Source organism: Capricornis sumatraensis, chromosome 2, assembly GCF_032405125.1.
Source record: "Capricornis sumatraensis isolate serow.1 chromosome 2, serow.2, whole genome shotgun sequence".
Taxonomy (NCBI): Eukaryota; Metazoa; Chordata; class Mammalia; order Artiodactyla; family Bovidae; genus Capricornis; species Capricornis sumatraensis.
Window position 1 is genome coordinate 127535467 of NC_091070.1, and position 14734 is coordinate 127550200.

The 14734-nt window shown below is 41.5% G+C and overlaps 1 protein-coding gene across 1 annotated transcript in view; it reads right to left on the reverse strand.

The window, feature by feature from the left end:
• CD101 (CD101 molecule) overlaps nt 1–9596 on the reverse strand; it is a 37601-nt gene extending 28005 nt beyond the window's left edge. Inside the window, exons 1-2 of the mRNA XM_068965886.1 lie at nt 9554–9596; nt 890–1270 (exon numbers count right to left, since the gene is read on the reverse strand). Coding sequence (XP_068821987.1) covers nt 890–1270; nt 9554–9596 — 424 coding nt within the window. The remainder of the gene's footprint in view (nt 1–889; nt 1271–9553) is intronic.
• Between the last annotated feature and the right edge of the window lie 5138 nt (nt 9597–14734).

The following is a 14734-nucleotide window of genomic DNA, read 5'->3' on the forward strand; positions in this document are numbered from 1 at the left end:
ATACCCTAACATTCTCATCCTCCTCAAAGGAGATCACTCAGCCTAAGGTTATGTGAAAGCATTTAGATTGCACAATGAATGTTTATTGAGCCTCTACTCAGTGCTAGCCACTGTGCTAGGGAGTGAAGTAAATGTTCTCTTACATTGCTTGGGGTAAGATCAGAGACGGTCATATAAGAAGCCGATTACCACATAAACTGAGTGAGTGCTAATAACAGTGGTGTGAATAGAACCACAAGAAGGAACAAAGATGGGAATATTGCCTGCAACAGTCAGAACAGGGCTCACAGGAGAGGAAATGTTTAAACTGGGTTTGAAAGTATATGTAGGAGTTTGCTAGGCTGAAAAGAAAGTGATAAGATATTCTAGGCAAAGGGACAAAACAGTAATTTCAAATATGATCCTTGCCACATAGGAAAACACACTAGAGAATGGTAGTTTGAGAATAACTATTTCCACGCTAATGACTTACTTCCTATGATATTCAGTTCGGTTCAGTCGCTCAGTCGTGTTATATATAAATGTATTCTATCAATACCAGCTCTTCTATCAAGTTAATATTCTGCTTCCAAGAAGAGACACGAGAACTCTCAAAGCTTTGTCTGATGCTGTGTTATATTAGCAACCTATGGATAGCTGCGGGCAAGGCCTAGGAACACCACATCATATCTAACTCTTCATGACAAAGTTGACTGGGAAAATGAATTGAGAGTTTTAGAGAATATGAGATATCTATCTGTGACAAACTCCAAAATATCCAGAAGGGTTCATGGGCTCTTTTGCTAAAACAAGCAGAACAATATAAAGCCATGTCACAGTGCAAGGCATTGTGATGATGGAGACTCTGGTTTGTCAGGGGCTGGCTAGCAAAGAAGGGCACACAGCTTACCAGTAAGAGTAGTCTTCGCACTGTAGGTCCCGTAGTATCTTTCATCAGTGTTGGGTGTGAAACACTCATACTCACCAGTATCCTTCATCTGGAGCTTGGAAATGTGCAAAAAGACTGAGTTACCCTGGACCCTCTCCACGTAGATGTCCCTACTTTTTACCCGCTTTGCATACACTACATAAGAGAAGGTGTCATCCATGGTGCTAATGATCTGGATTTCTTGTGTCGGGGCTGTCGGCAGGTAAACAGACCACTGGAAATGCTGCTCAGAAGGTCCTTGGTGGCCAGTTACATTGCAGCCGATGCTGATGGGGTAACCTTCAGCTCTGAATAGCGGTCCTTTCTGAACTGTTACTTCTCGCTGGCCAGCGCTGAGCTTAGCTTGCAAGTAGGAGAAAGAAAAGGGAATAAAAATAGATTAGTGCTCCAGTTCCCAATGTGCCACAATATGTAGCTCCCTGTATTACAATTCTAGAAAATGAGATCACAGGTTATTAGCTGTAATCAACTCAAATGTGCAATACCTTCTTCAGGCTGAGGAGCAGTGGAATGGCTTGATGAGTTAATTGTTCTTTTATAATTCTGATTTCTAGAGTAATCTCTAGTCTCCTAAAAAAGAATAGCTTCATCAGTGTAACATGACCACTTCTATAAAATGCACCTACTTACCTAAGTGCACCTGAAGTAAATATGATGCATGATAATTCACCTTTTATGTTATTTTATGGAAAAATTCTCAGTATACTTCCTCGAGCCTCCAGTTCTTAGGGACCTGCCATTGAGCTGTCCTAACAGAAATGATTGCTACTGTATGGGTGACCAAGCTACTTGGGAGACCAAGTCCGTGGCACTGGCCCTGGTGCTATGACTTTTCCCACTGATTGGTTGGAACTGTTTGTAGCTCCTGGCCGGGTCTGGTGCAAGATTAGCTAAACTTAGCATCTGAAGCAGCATCAGTAATTCCTTTCTATACCATAGAGGGTTTTTCATTTTGTAATTTTTTAAAGAGCCACTACAGCTTTATTGAAAAGCTTCATAAAAGATGACTGTCAAGTCCAACAGGATCCGGGATCAGACTTAGTTTAGTTGCTCTCTTATTTAAAGCTTTCAGTTGGGATCACAGTGGAATGCCTCACGTTAGGACAAATCTCAAGTATTAGGTTTAAAGGAGAAAATATTATTTAGGAAATAAAAATTTCCTTTGACATACACATTTTCAAAATCAAGACTTTTTAAGAAATTAAAGTGTATTATTTCTTATGTTAAATTAAAGTGTTTATTTCTTATGTTAACATTAAAGGCTGGTTTATTTTGTGTTACAGAAAGAACAATGAACAAGTGATAGAGATACCACAAAGGTGAGCTAGGTCTTTCACTAAGGGCCTAGGGCCCAGGGGAAAGACATCAGAAGAGTCCAACGGGGGCAATTACTGGTATTACGGAATTACAGAGTTCATAAGCAGGAATGGAAGAAGCAAGAGCATCTGCTGAATTTTGTGAATCCACAAGGACAAAGAGTAAGGCAGACCAGATTGGAACAAAAAGTGAGAGAAAGGAAAAATGACATTACAGAGACCATGGTAAGGTTAAATTTAGAAATTTTAGAATGAAAACAATTCTGATAGGAGGGGACCTGCAAAAACAGGGAGAAAGCGTAATTGGTCACGATGTAGTCAACTATAAATTGCATATGAATACAATCAATGCAAAACTGGGAAACAAACATCCAATCAATCAACTAACTGTATACATTTCCGGTAATCATTTAAAATATACTAATTTATTCATAAATCCCAGTTAAATGTGAGACATATACATTAGGCTTTTTTTGTAACAAGCACTTAGGAATAGAAGTTAGAAAATATGAGAAAAAATTTTGTTAATTTAATTTTTTTCAAAACAGGACTTTTTACTGAAGTATAGTTGATTTACAATGTTGTGGTAGTTTTAAGTGTACAGCAAAGTGATTCAGTTAACATACTCATATATCTATTCTTTTTCAAATTCTTTTCCATTATAGGTTATTACAGGATATTGAGTGTAGTTCCCTATGCCATACAGTAGAAAAAATTTTAAATATTATTTACCAAAAAATTATTCTACAGAGGCAATTTAAAACATTGTCAGCAATGCTAGCCATTCTTAGACATACATCTTAAAGAAATGTGAGCACTGCCCCAGCCTACACATGGAAAAGCATCCACAGCAGCACTGTTCATTGCAACCCCAAACTGGAGACAACCTATATGTCCATCAGCAGTAGAACAGACAGGCTGTGGTACAGTCATAAAACAGAATCTTATACAGAAATGAAAGTGAGTGAATTGCAGCTGGTTGCAGAAACATGGATCACTGTGTTTAAGGAAAGATGCTGAACACTTAGAACCTTTTTGACTATATACAAAATGAATATAAAATTTGAAGAAAGGCAAAAAACCCCCACACTGTATTGTTTAGTGATGCAAACGTAAGAAGTTAAACCTTTATTTTTTTTAAATAAAGCTAAGAAGTAGTTATCATGGAAGCCAGTAAAGTGATTGTGTGTGTATCTGGTGGGGCACACAGCAAGGTAGGTGGGTGATTCTAGGGTCCTAGCAATGTTCTATTTCTTCTCCTGCTTAGTGATTACATGGGTCTTACTTTTTCCTTATTCATTAAATTTCATAGCTGTGTTTTATTAACTTTCCTTTGTAATTAATTAAGTTCTGGCTGTGTTGGGTCTCGTTGCTACAAGCAGGCTTTCTCCACTTGTGGTGAGAGGGGGCTAATCTTTAACTGCGCTGTCTGAGCTTCTCATTGCAGTGGTTCCTCTTGTTGCCAAGCAGGGGCTCTAGAGCAGGGGCTCACTCATCGTGGCACATGGGCTTAGTTGTCCTTGCAGCACGTGGAATCTTCCCCAACAAGAGACCGAACCCATGTCCCCTGCCTTGGCAGGTGGATTCTTAACCACTGGACTACCAGGGAAGTCCCTTTTCTTATGTGTTATATTTGCACAGTTAAAATGTTTTTATGGAGAAGGAAATGGCAACCCACTCCAATATTCTTGCCTGGAAAATCCCATGGACAGAGGAGCCTGGTAGGCTACAGTCCATGGGGTCGCAAAGAGTCAGACACAACTGAGTGACTTCACTTTCACTAAATAGTCAATATTGTTAAAAAAAAAAGCTTTTAAAAATATGATTTCTGAGGTACCACTAATATGTTTATGTCAGGGGATGTTTCCACAATGTTATTTTTTATGCCTAGGCAGCATTTACTCCACATTTTTTATGACTTTTCAGAGAGATGGGTACATTCAAAACATTTTATTGTGAAAAGTAGTACTTTATTTTCTTCTGCTTCAGTTGCTAATTCAATTAATATTTACCCAAAGCGTCTGCCTGCAATGCGGGAGACCTGGGTTCAATCCCTGGGTTGGGAAGATCCCCTGGAGAAGGAAATGGCAACCCACTCCAGCACTCTTGCCTGGAAAACTCCGCGGACTGAGGAGCCTGGTAGGCTACAGTCCATGGGGCCACAAAGAGTCGGACACGACTGAGTAACTTCACTCACTCACTCAACCACTTACAGTATTTCTGAGGCTTCAAGAACTAAGATATGAAGATGAGTTTAGGATAGTCTCTGACTTCTCGACTTTACAATTTAGTCAAGTAGGGTGGTTGTCATCTCTCCTGGAAAGATATATGATAAAAGTTCTTTGAGGAATTTGAAGGAAGGAGAGATTACATCTTAGGGGAGGAAAATAGGTAAGGTGTATGGAAGAGAGAGTATTAAAAATGAACCTTGGAGAAGGTTATGACAATTTAAGTGGAGAGAAAGAGTATTTTTCAGTGAAGGAGACTTCATGAAAAGACTGTATAAGTAGTAATCAAAAGAATTGTTCAGGAAATAGGGAGTAATCAGTTGGATTCGGGGGTGGGTTACACAAAGATTAATAGCAAGAGGTAAGATTGGGCAGGAATTTTGAGTCCAAAGCATGAAGGGCTTGACTGGCATGTTTAAAAGGTTGGGCATGATTGATAGACAATGGGGAACCCACTGAAAGTGTTTTAAAATTCTTAGTAAAATTAACCTGATGGTATGTAGGATGATGGAGTTAGAAATAGATATCAGATAATTACAGAAGCTCAGGAGATAAGTGATGAAGGCAGTAGAAATGGAAAGAAAGGGGCTATAATTTGAGAGCCACTGTGGAGATAAATCTATAGAGTTTTTCAGCATCTTAGATGCTTGGAGGTTAAAGGGGTGGAAGACAAGAGGAAATCAAAGATGATACCAGGTTTTGTAAGAGTGACTGGGAGTAACAGTACTATTAATAGGAATAAGGCTCTCAGGAAGAGGTACTATTATGTGTTCAGGGGTGAAGGAGAAGATAACGAATTTAATCTTGGAAACATTAAATTAGAGTACTATGGAATAAACAAGAAGGAAATCCAGCAAATATTTAGAAATATTATTGAAATAAATGTCAATATCTGTGTCTCTTTCTTTACTTTAAAATCTACTCTTTGAAAATATTTGTCATCTAGTTATCTTAAGAACTCTGTGATATTCCCATATTTAGCAATTGCAAAGTTGTAAATGTTGGAGCCAGACTTGAACTTGGATTTACAAATGTCAAATTCCTGACTGTCTCATTGCTTCTTCACTGCTTCCTGTAAATGCTTGTTTGTAACTAAGGAGAGTTCTGGGCTGTAGATGCTGATTAAGTCATTTACACGTTAAGTAGTGGAAAACGTTAGGGGATATAAGAAGAGAGCTAAAGAGAGATTATTAGAGGATCTCTCTATTTAGGAAATAAGATGAGAAATGCATGCTACAGAAAGAAGAATCAGGGAGGTGGGAGGCTAGCCAGGGCACTGCAGCTTGAAAACCAAAGGAGCAAAATGTTCCAAGAAGAAAGAGCTTGTCAGCACTGCTGAATGATGCTGAGAGGGTCAGGATTCAAAAGGCAGAGAAGTGTCCTTTTAATTTGATGATGAGGATGTCGGTGGTGATCTTTGTAAAAGAGATTTCAAGAGAGCAGAAGCAGAACATTTCAAGGGTAAGAAGCAACTGCAAGAAGCTTAAACTAAACTACTTCAAGAAGTTTCATGTAGAAGAGAAGAATAGGGTGATAGTTAGAAAGAGCAGCTCAGTGGGGCAGAGCAGTGAGGGCAGATGGACACGGGTGCCTCTGCATGTTTATGGGCAGAGGAGCTGCAGAGGGGAGAGATGGATGAAGCCAGAGAGATGATGACGAATGCAGTAAGGTCTTAGTGGAAGCATGAGGTCAAGAACTTGATTGGGAGGGTACCACTTTCTCAGGAAAGTGAAAGAGACAATGTAAAGGATTAATAGGTATTATGGAGGTACAAAGGAATGATGGACAGAGGCCAGTTCAAATGGTCATGCATGGGGAATCATACACTTGAAGCATCTTATTATAAATCTATTTTCTGTGGGATGTTGCACATATCTCTCCCCCAAAAGAGGAAAATACCTTAGAGGACTGGCCTGTTGCTTTCTCTTTTAATGCACAGAGGGTGAGGTACCTCTGGACAGCAGATTCTTGCTGACTGATGCACACCCAGCTTAACAATGACATACTGCATCAGAGTCACACTTTTGATACATGAAGAATTTCCTGATGGTATTGGCTTTTTTCAAAAACATCACTGGCTTTGCCAAATTTTCTATTTCAGTGTTATTTGGATTGAAGTTATTTGATTGAACTATATAAAATGGTCAACACCTGACCATTTTTGATATACAAAAACAGCAACTTCAAATACTTCCACCTTTTACAAAACCTAGCTGGAGAACATCAAACACAACAAACAACTTCCTTTTCTTTACCCATACAAAATCTCTGCATGCTTGGAGGCTGGAAGCGTTTTCATCCATAATTTAGTGGATTTTTTTTCCATGAATACAGTCTTAGTAGGACAAACAGTATGCCCTCCCCAGGACCCTCCCAAGTTAATGACTTTTATTTGTAGGGCAGCTAGTTAGGGTGAGGGGTGACAGACCAAGAGGACAAAGTTAAGTCCAAGGACTCTTTTATCCATGACTTTAACCTCATCTGGCCCCATATTCTAACAGGATTCGTCAGCCTTTACATATTTTTTGGAACTTTTAATTTTATATTGGGTTATAGCCAGTTAAACAATGTTGTGATAGTTTCAGGTGAATAGTGAAGGGACTCAGCCATACATATACATTTACATATTTATTTTTAAAAATTAATTAGGACTAGGTAAACATTTGCTAAACAATACAAGTGCTCAACTGATCATCCATTATTTAGTTTATTGCCTTAATTTCTCCCCTCTGTATTTGTAATGACAAATAGCAGGCTTGCAACATCTTTTCAAGTTACTTTCTGATTAATGTGTTTTTCACATAAAAACTGTGGCTCTACACAAAATTAGTATTTATGGAATCTAAATTTAGAAAAATAAATATATAACCCAGTTTAGGTAATGGTTCAAATGAACTAGGAAAAGCCTGGCAGCTTCCCCTTTTTGAACCTTGGTTACTTTCCTTTTCCCAGGCCCCCATCCACCCCCCCACCAAAAAAAAAGACACAGAATTTGCAACCGTCTGACTTGTTGCACAATGTAAGCCCAGTTTCCCCATACGCAAGCCAAACACACAGTTCAGAGACACAAGGCACAGACACTTGAGAATCACACTCAGGTACCTGAATAGGACAAGTAGGAACATGCCAGGCAAGTCCCCAAAGGACTCCCCAGTCCTCCTACTCATCAGTGCCTGCAAAGCCAGTCTGGTGGGCAGCAATTAACGAGCAACTGGTCCCAATAACTTCCCCTGCAGGCTGTTTGTCACCTCCATCAGGCCCCATATCTGACCTTCACCTCTCACTACCCAGTGTCCTTTGAGACATGCTGCTGCTGCTGCTAAGTCGCTTCAGTCATGTCCAACTCTGTGCGACCCCATAGACGGCAGCCCACCAGCCTCCCCCGTCCCTGGGATTCTCCAGGCAAGAACACTGGAGTGGGTTGCCATTTCCTTCTCCAATGTATGAAAGTGAAAAGGGAAAGTGATGTCGCTCAGTCCTGTCTGACTCTTAGCGACCCCATGGGCTGCAGCCCATCAGGCTCCTCCATCCATGGGATTTTCCAGGCAAGAGTACTGGAGTGGGGTGTCATTGCCTTCTCCGTTTGAGACATGAGTGCAGTTCAATTCAAGCCAAGGATTTCTTAAGCGCCCCTTTGAGCTGAAAGCGGCACCCTTTTTGTCTATTAGCCACAGCCTTGGTTACTCTAAGCTCTTTTAGTTCCCCTATTGTCCAAATCCCTTCGCTAATTCCATCTAGTCACTCTAAAGCAGAAGTTTTAAACCTGAGTCCACATGGGGGATTAAAGGGTTTGTAAACTTGGGTGGAAAAACACCCTACATCTTTATTTTCACTAACCTTAACGGAAATTCAGTATTTTCTTCAGCTATGAAGGTAGACAACAAACCAAGATATTTTCACATCACATCTATTGCAGAGTCTTGAAATATTATTCCCACTCATTACTAAATTGAAATTTGGTGGTTAATAGACTACCTCTAGATCTCATCATATAATGAATAAAAAAGAAAATAAATGACTACATCATGATTTACTTTAAAATATTTTGATAACTGCATTTCAATCTGATTGTTTTTCCCTATAATCTTATATGTTTTAATTTATGTATTTAAAAACTGTTCTAAGATGGGGGTGAAGATGAGCTTCACCAGATGCTAAATGAACCCATAGCACTAAAAAGTACCTGCTCCCTGCTCTGTCTGCTCTGAAACTATTTCATGCCCTTCCCAGTTCATCTGTTCTCCATCACCCCCAAATTTCTACTTCCTCCACCCTATTGAACCATATACAAATGCCCCTAGGCTTGTTGAGGCCCTTCCACATGCCCCTCAGCAGAGCCATGTGACTCTTCCTGCCCCCTTCTCAGTTTTACAGTAGTCAACGCCCACTTCAGCTCACAGGTGAAGTCAGAACCTTCTTTAAGTTAGCCTAAAACTATTACATGCTTTCATAAGCCTTTCATCCAGCCACATCCCCAAGGTGTATTAATCTACACAAGCTCTTTTTTTTTTTTCTTCTCTCCTCTATTTTCTTTTTTTTTTTTTAATCTTTAATTCTTACATGTGTTCTCAAACATGAACCCCCCTCCCACCTCCCTCTCCATAACATCTCTCTGGATCATCCCCATGCACCAGCCCCAAGCATGCTGTATCCTGCGTCAGACATAGACTGGCGATTCAATTCTTACATGATAGTATACATGATAGAATGCCATTCTCCCAAATCTTATCAGGCATCCTTGGTCAGTCTGAAGGGTTAAGCCTCATCCTATCTCCAGGAATCGGTTAGCCCAAGAAAATAAGGTGAAGGCAGGGCCAGCAAAACTGGCAGATCTAGCAACACACACAAATATAAAAACCTATGGGATCAGGTTCACGGGACTCAACCAAGCATTGCACCACCTGGAGCTCAAGGTCGTCTAGGTAGGCAAGAACATCATCAAAAGTCAAAATGATTGCCAGCACCAGAGATGTGTGCCATTGTTGTCCCTATAGAGACCAAACTGTCCCACTTTATCTCCTTACAGTCTCTGTTTGACTAGTTCCTGTGACAACAGCAACATACAGAATTATGACACTTACTCAGAAAGAGAAAAAATGATGCCACATGTGGGAAGCGTGCCATTTGGACCAATGTAGACCTTTCCTGGTGGTGTCACTGAAGTTGCTCAGACGCTGAGTGACAAATGCTGCGCTCTCACTACGAAGATAAAGAGGAAGCAATCGTGCGGTTTCCAGCCCACTGAGAAGCAGAGATGGCTTGCAAAGGGCAATACAGTTTGCTTTATATGGCTCTTTGATACTCATTCCAATTCGGTGTGAAAAGTTATCTTCATGGGCAGGTAACCATATATAGATACAAATAAGAAAAGATGGCCTCCTCCTGGCTAAATATATATAATTAGGTAATAATGAGGAAATTAAAGTAGACAGAATAAATAAAACAATCAAGAAGAAATGTTCTCTTCTTAGCCCTCATCTTGCCTCCCATCTTGGGAGGTAAGGGTTGAGAAAAGAGAGAAGCACAGCTGGAAGACAGGGACCCGGGGAAACACGAGGTGGCGGTGACGCTGGCATGCTCTAGAATCAGGCTGCCTGGGTGTGCACTCAGACTATGTTTTTAGTAGTTGATCTTTGAAAAGTTAGTTAACATTTCCTAACTCTCATCTATACAATAGAGATACTGTGTACATCCCATAAGATTGCTGTGAGAATTGAATGAACTAATTCACTGAAAGTGAAACATCAGAAAAACATCTAGTACATAGGAAGTGCCCAGTGGATATCAAGGAACATTTACGGGAATCTTCAGCTGCTCAGTGTGGACCTGGCCACTAAGGATGGCCCTGAATCCAGGCCACATTAATCCTAGTACCTGAAAACAAGACTGTACAAGGGACAAGCTTACGAAGGATGTTAGTTCTCCAGACCAAGCCTCTATTTAGATACGTCAGGAATGGTCTGGTCTGCTTCAGGCCACAGTTACAGCAGATCCCTGCTCCATCCATCCACCGACCCATCCAATGATTGCTTTTTTTAATCTTCTGGGTGCCGTGGTAGGTGCTGCACATACTGGGTTGGACAAAATGTTTCTTTTTGACCAACTCAATACAAAGTCTTTGTTCTCAGGAAGTTTCCACTTACTCAGATAACTACAAGGTAATTTTGCAAGCACAACAATCAATGGGGTACGTCAAGGGAGTCTGGGAAGTGAGTGGGTGAGTGGGAGGGTCAGGATTGGTTGGGTCACCTGAAGCAACCAGGGAGGGGGGTGGGCGGTGAGGTGTGATTGGGGAGACAATCCAGTATGGATTGTGATGCATCAGCTGTGCCCTCTTGGAGTAAAGTTAAAGGCTGGTGTGAAGGGAGAAGGTTCTCTGGAGGTGGGCTGGGACAGACCTGAGTTGGTCATGCACACCAGGCCTAAGAAATCGGTCTTAACCTTATAGAAAAGGGAAGCTATTAAGAGGTTGCTTGTTGGTTTGTTTTTTAAGTAGGAAAATGGCCTGGTCATGTTTTTCTTTTAAGCTGAGGACCAAGATGAGGAAGGGAGGCAAGGGTAGAAGGAGGAAGGCCAGATACAGCCTTTTTCAATTTTCTGTAGGAGCAATGGTAAGGGCCTGAATTAGGGCATTTAACATAAAGACAGAGCTGGAAGAGATGATGAGGTCATGAAATACTTCACGGAGCACCTGCTTTACGATAAGCACCTTACCAAGTGCCAGAGACACACATGGAAAAGTGCAGCCTCTGATCTTAGGAAATTTTGATGGTGGAGCCTGGTGCAGGTAAACAGGAAAGAAAGAAGAACATGACTGGCTATCACATAAGGTAAATTCCGGGAGGCCCACTAGGAGAAATACAGGTGGCAAAGAGACATGAAGAACTGAAGAAGAGAGAATGGGAAGTCAGGAATCTTCAGGGAAAAGGTGGCATTTTATGATTTATTTTCCCAGGGGGAATTAGAGTAGGATAGGGTAAGATTCTACAAGCTTTCATCTGGAAGCCTATAACTTAAAAAAAAAAAAAAAATTTATTTATTGGCCATGCCACACAGCACGTGGGATCCTAGTTCCCTGAATAGGGATCGAACCCCTGCCCCTTGTAGTGGAGGCATGGACTCTTAACTACTGGGCCACTGCGGAAGTCCTCGAAGCCTCTAACTTCTTTTTTAATTTTAATATTTTCTTTCCAAGTTTTAAAAAATTGAGGTAGAACTGACACATTACACTGTATTAGTTGAGCTCCCCTGGTGGATCAGTCAGTAAAGAATCTGCCTACAGTGCAGAAGACCTAGGTTCAGTCCCTGGGTCAGGAAGATCCCCTGAAGAAGAAAATGGCAGCTCACTCAAGTATTCTTGCCTGGGAAATCCCGTGGACAGAGGGGCCATGGGATCGCAAGAGTTGGATACAACTTGGCAACTAAACCAGCAGCCGCCACCACCACCACCATTCCAGTTTTAGGTGTACAACACAGTGATCGCCCTTTGGTTTTATTCATTAGCAAGGACACTGAACAACAACCACCCTTCTCCGTGACAACATGCAAATACTAACATCTTCAGTTAAAAGGCCCTGTGCTTTCCTTTTTAAGGTACTATGCAGTGCTTGGGGGATAAAAGAGGTAAAAAAATGGGCCCTGCCCTCCAGGAAATTGGAATCTAGTTTGATAAAGAACTGTAGATAAGAAACGGTAGGGAGGGGGGTTCAGGATTGGGAACTCATGCACACCCATGGCTGATTCATGTCAATGTATGGCAAAACCAATACAGTATTGTAAAGCAAAATAAAAATTAAAAAAGAGAAAGAAAGAAAGGAAGAGAGAAACTGTAGCCATGGAAGGCAGCCTGTGTTGGGTATCCGTTTTATGACTCAGGCAGGACTACTGCAGGCAGGGGGTAGCCAGAGGTCATTCAGAAAAGGCTGGTTTATGTGGTTTATGTTAGGTCTTTGGAGATCCGGAATGATTCAAATAGGGAAGAGAGAAGAAAGGACATTCCCTAGGGAGAAATGAAATGTACAAAGATACTGAGGCAGGGATATACAGGTTGCATTCAGGGAACAATTAAAGGGCAGCTTACCTGGAAGGGTGATTTCAAAATACTTCTCCAGGTGGCTAACTATAGTATCAGTAGGGCTTGAACGACAAGAATTTTTTTTTCACCATTTCAGTTGTAGAAGTCATGGGTTATGCCCTAGGCTCCAAAATTTACTGTATCAGTTAGCTATTGCTGCATAACAAATAGCAAGCTTTGGTGGCATACAGTAATAATACAGATTTTTGTTCACAAGCCTAAGGATCAGTTGATGGGAGCCGGATGGTCTAGGATGGCCTTACCTTGGATCCCTCTCACAGTCCTCGGATAGGCTAGCCTGGGCATATTTTCACAGTAATGTCAGGGGTCCAAAAGGACTAGCAGAAACACATCAGTACTTTTAAAAGCTTCTGCTTGCATCATGACCACTAACATCCTCAGATCAAAGCAAGTCACATGGCCAAGTCCAAAAGCAAGAGATGGGTTAACAGACTCCATCTCTTGAGTGAAGGAAGCAGCCAAGTGGCAGAGCAAAAGAAGTGGAAGGGAACTGGGGCTATCAATGCAATCAATCTGCTACACACACTGAAAAGAGAATTATGTTAGAAATCAGTGCTGACCACAGAGACAGTCATTGCCAATAATGCAGAGGACCCTGTATTCCTGAAATACACACAACTAAGTAGTGAAGTGAAAGTCGCTTAGTCGTGTCTGATTCTTTGAGATCCCGTGGACTATACAGTCCATGGAATTCTCCAGGCTAGAATACTGACGTGGGTAGCCTTTCCCTTCCCCAGGGGATCTTCCCAACCCAGGGACTGAACCCAGGTCTCCCACATTGCAGGCAGATTCTTTACCAGCTGAGCCACAAGGGAAGCCCAAGAATACGGGAGTGGGTAGCCTATCCCTTCTCCAGCAGATCTTTCCGACTCAGGAGTCGAACTGGGGTCTCCCACATTGCAGGCAGATTATTTACCAACTGAGCTATCAGGGAAGCCCAACTAAGTAACGCTATAGCAATTTTTCACTCCTGGCTTTTGCTGATTTTTTTTCTTTCCACGTTAGCGGCTCTGGTTTCTGCCAGAATTTAACATTGACAGGGTGACGCTGGTTCTTTTCTGGAAGGAAAAAAGAAGCTTTATGTTATTAAGGGGAAAAGAAAAAATGAGAAGAAAGAAAAAACAGAGCCAGCAAGAGAGACAGTTATTCTATTACCTTGGGAATCACTGTAGTGCACGGCAACCGTATCAGTTGAAAGGAATGTAAAAATGGAACTCCTAATTCAGATGGAGGGACAGGGCCAGTGATAGTCAAAGCAACACAATGATGTACTAAAGAAAAAAGTCTTTTCTTAAGTGCCTAGAAGATTAGTTAAAAGTGATGTATTTTTTTTTTCAGGTTTGACATGTTCAAATATGAATTCCACAAAATGACAAAAATTGCAAGTATCACGGATTCCTAGCCTAAGCATTCAGGCCTAAGAAATATTGAAATGCAGACCTTTTACATGTCAAGTTCTGTGTGAGGCCTTGTCACGTATGAGGTGTTACAGAATAGCTCATGTCATTAATCCCATTTTATAGATGAGAAAACCGAGGCTCGGAGGAATCCATTAACTTGGCTAAGATCGTACGGCTAGGAATGGGTGCATTCTGTGGCTGCCTTCTCACTTTTGGCTCAGTGCCCTTTCTGTTATACTTTCTAGCTTGCCATTCACGATTTTCAGAAGGCAGAGTATGTGGGACAGTGAATGACAGGAGGACAGAAAAGAAGATCCTGAAGGGGTGAGCAGAAAGCTGATCAGGATTTTGCCCCTTTCCCTACTTGAGCTCCTGCAATTTAGGTCAGTGATTGCTACCCGCATGGGTGTAGGTCTTACCAAGGTTCAGGGAAGTCCCGGGTTCTGAGCCTTGTTCCTCCATGCATGGAACAGCACTGTGAACTCAATCAATCAGTCCCTCATACAGGGAAACTGAGGCTTAGAGCGGACTGGGTACAACTTGGGTCCTATGATGGAGAACAACTCTCATGTCCTTTACTTCTCACCAGCCTGACTTCACCAGGAGCTGATAATTAGCTAACTGAGGCTGAGTTTTTCAAGGTGGGTGGCAACTCCTATCTGTGGGGGAAACCTTAAGTAGATTCCTGTGGGCAGAGGCAAAGACCAGGGCACAAGAAGGGCATTTCCTAGCCACACAATCTAGGCAGGTTAGTTGATTCCTCTGAG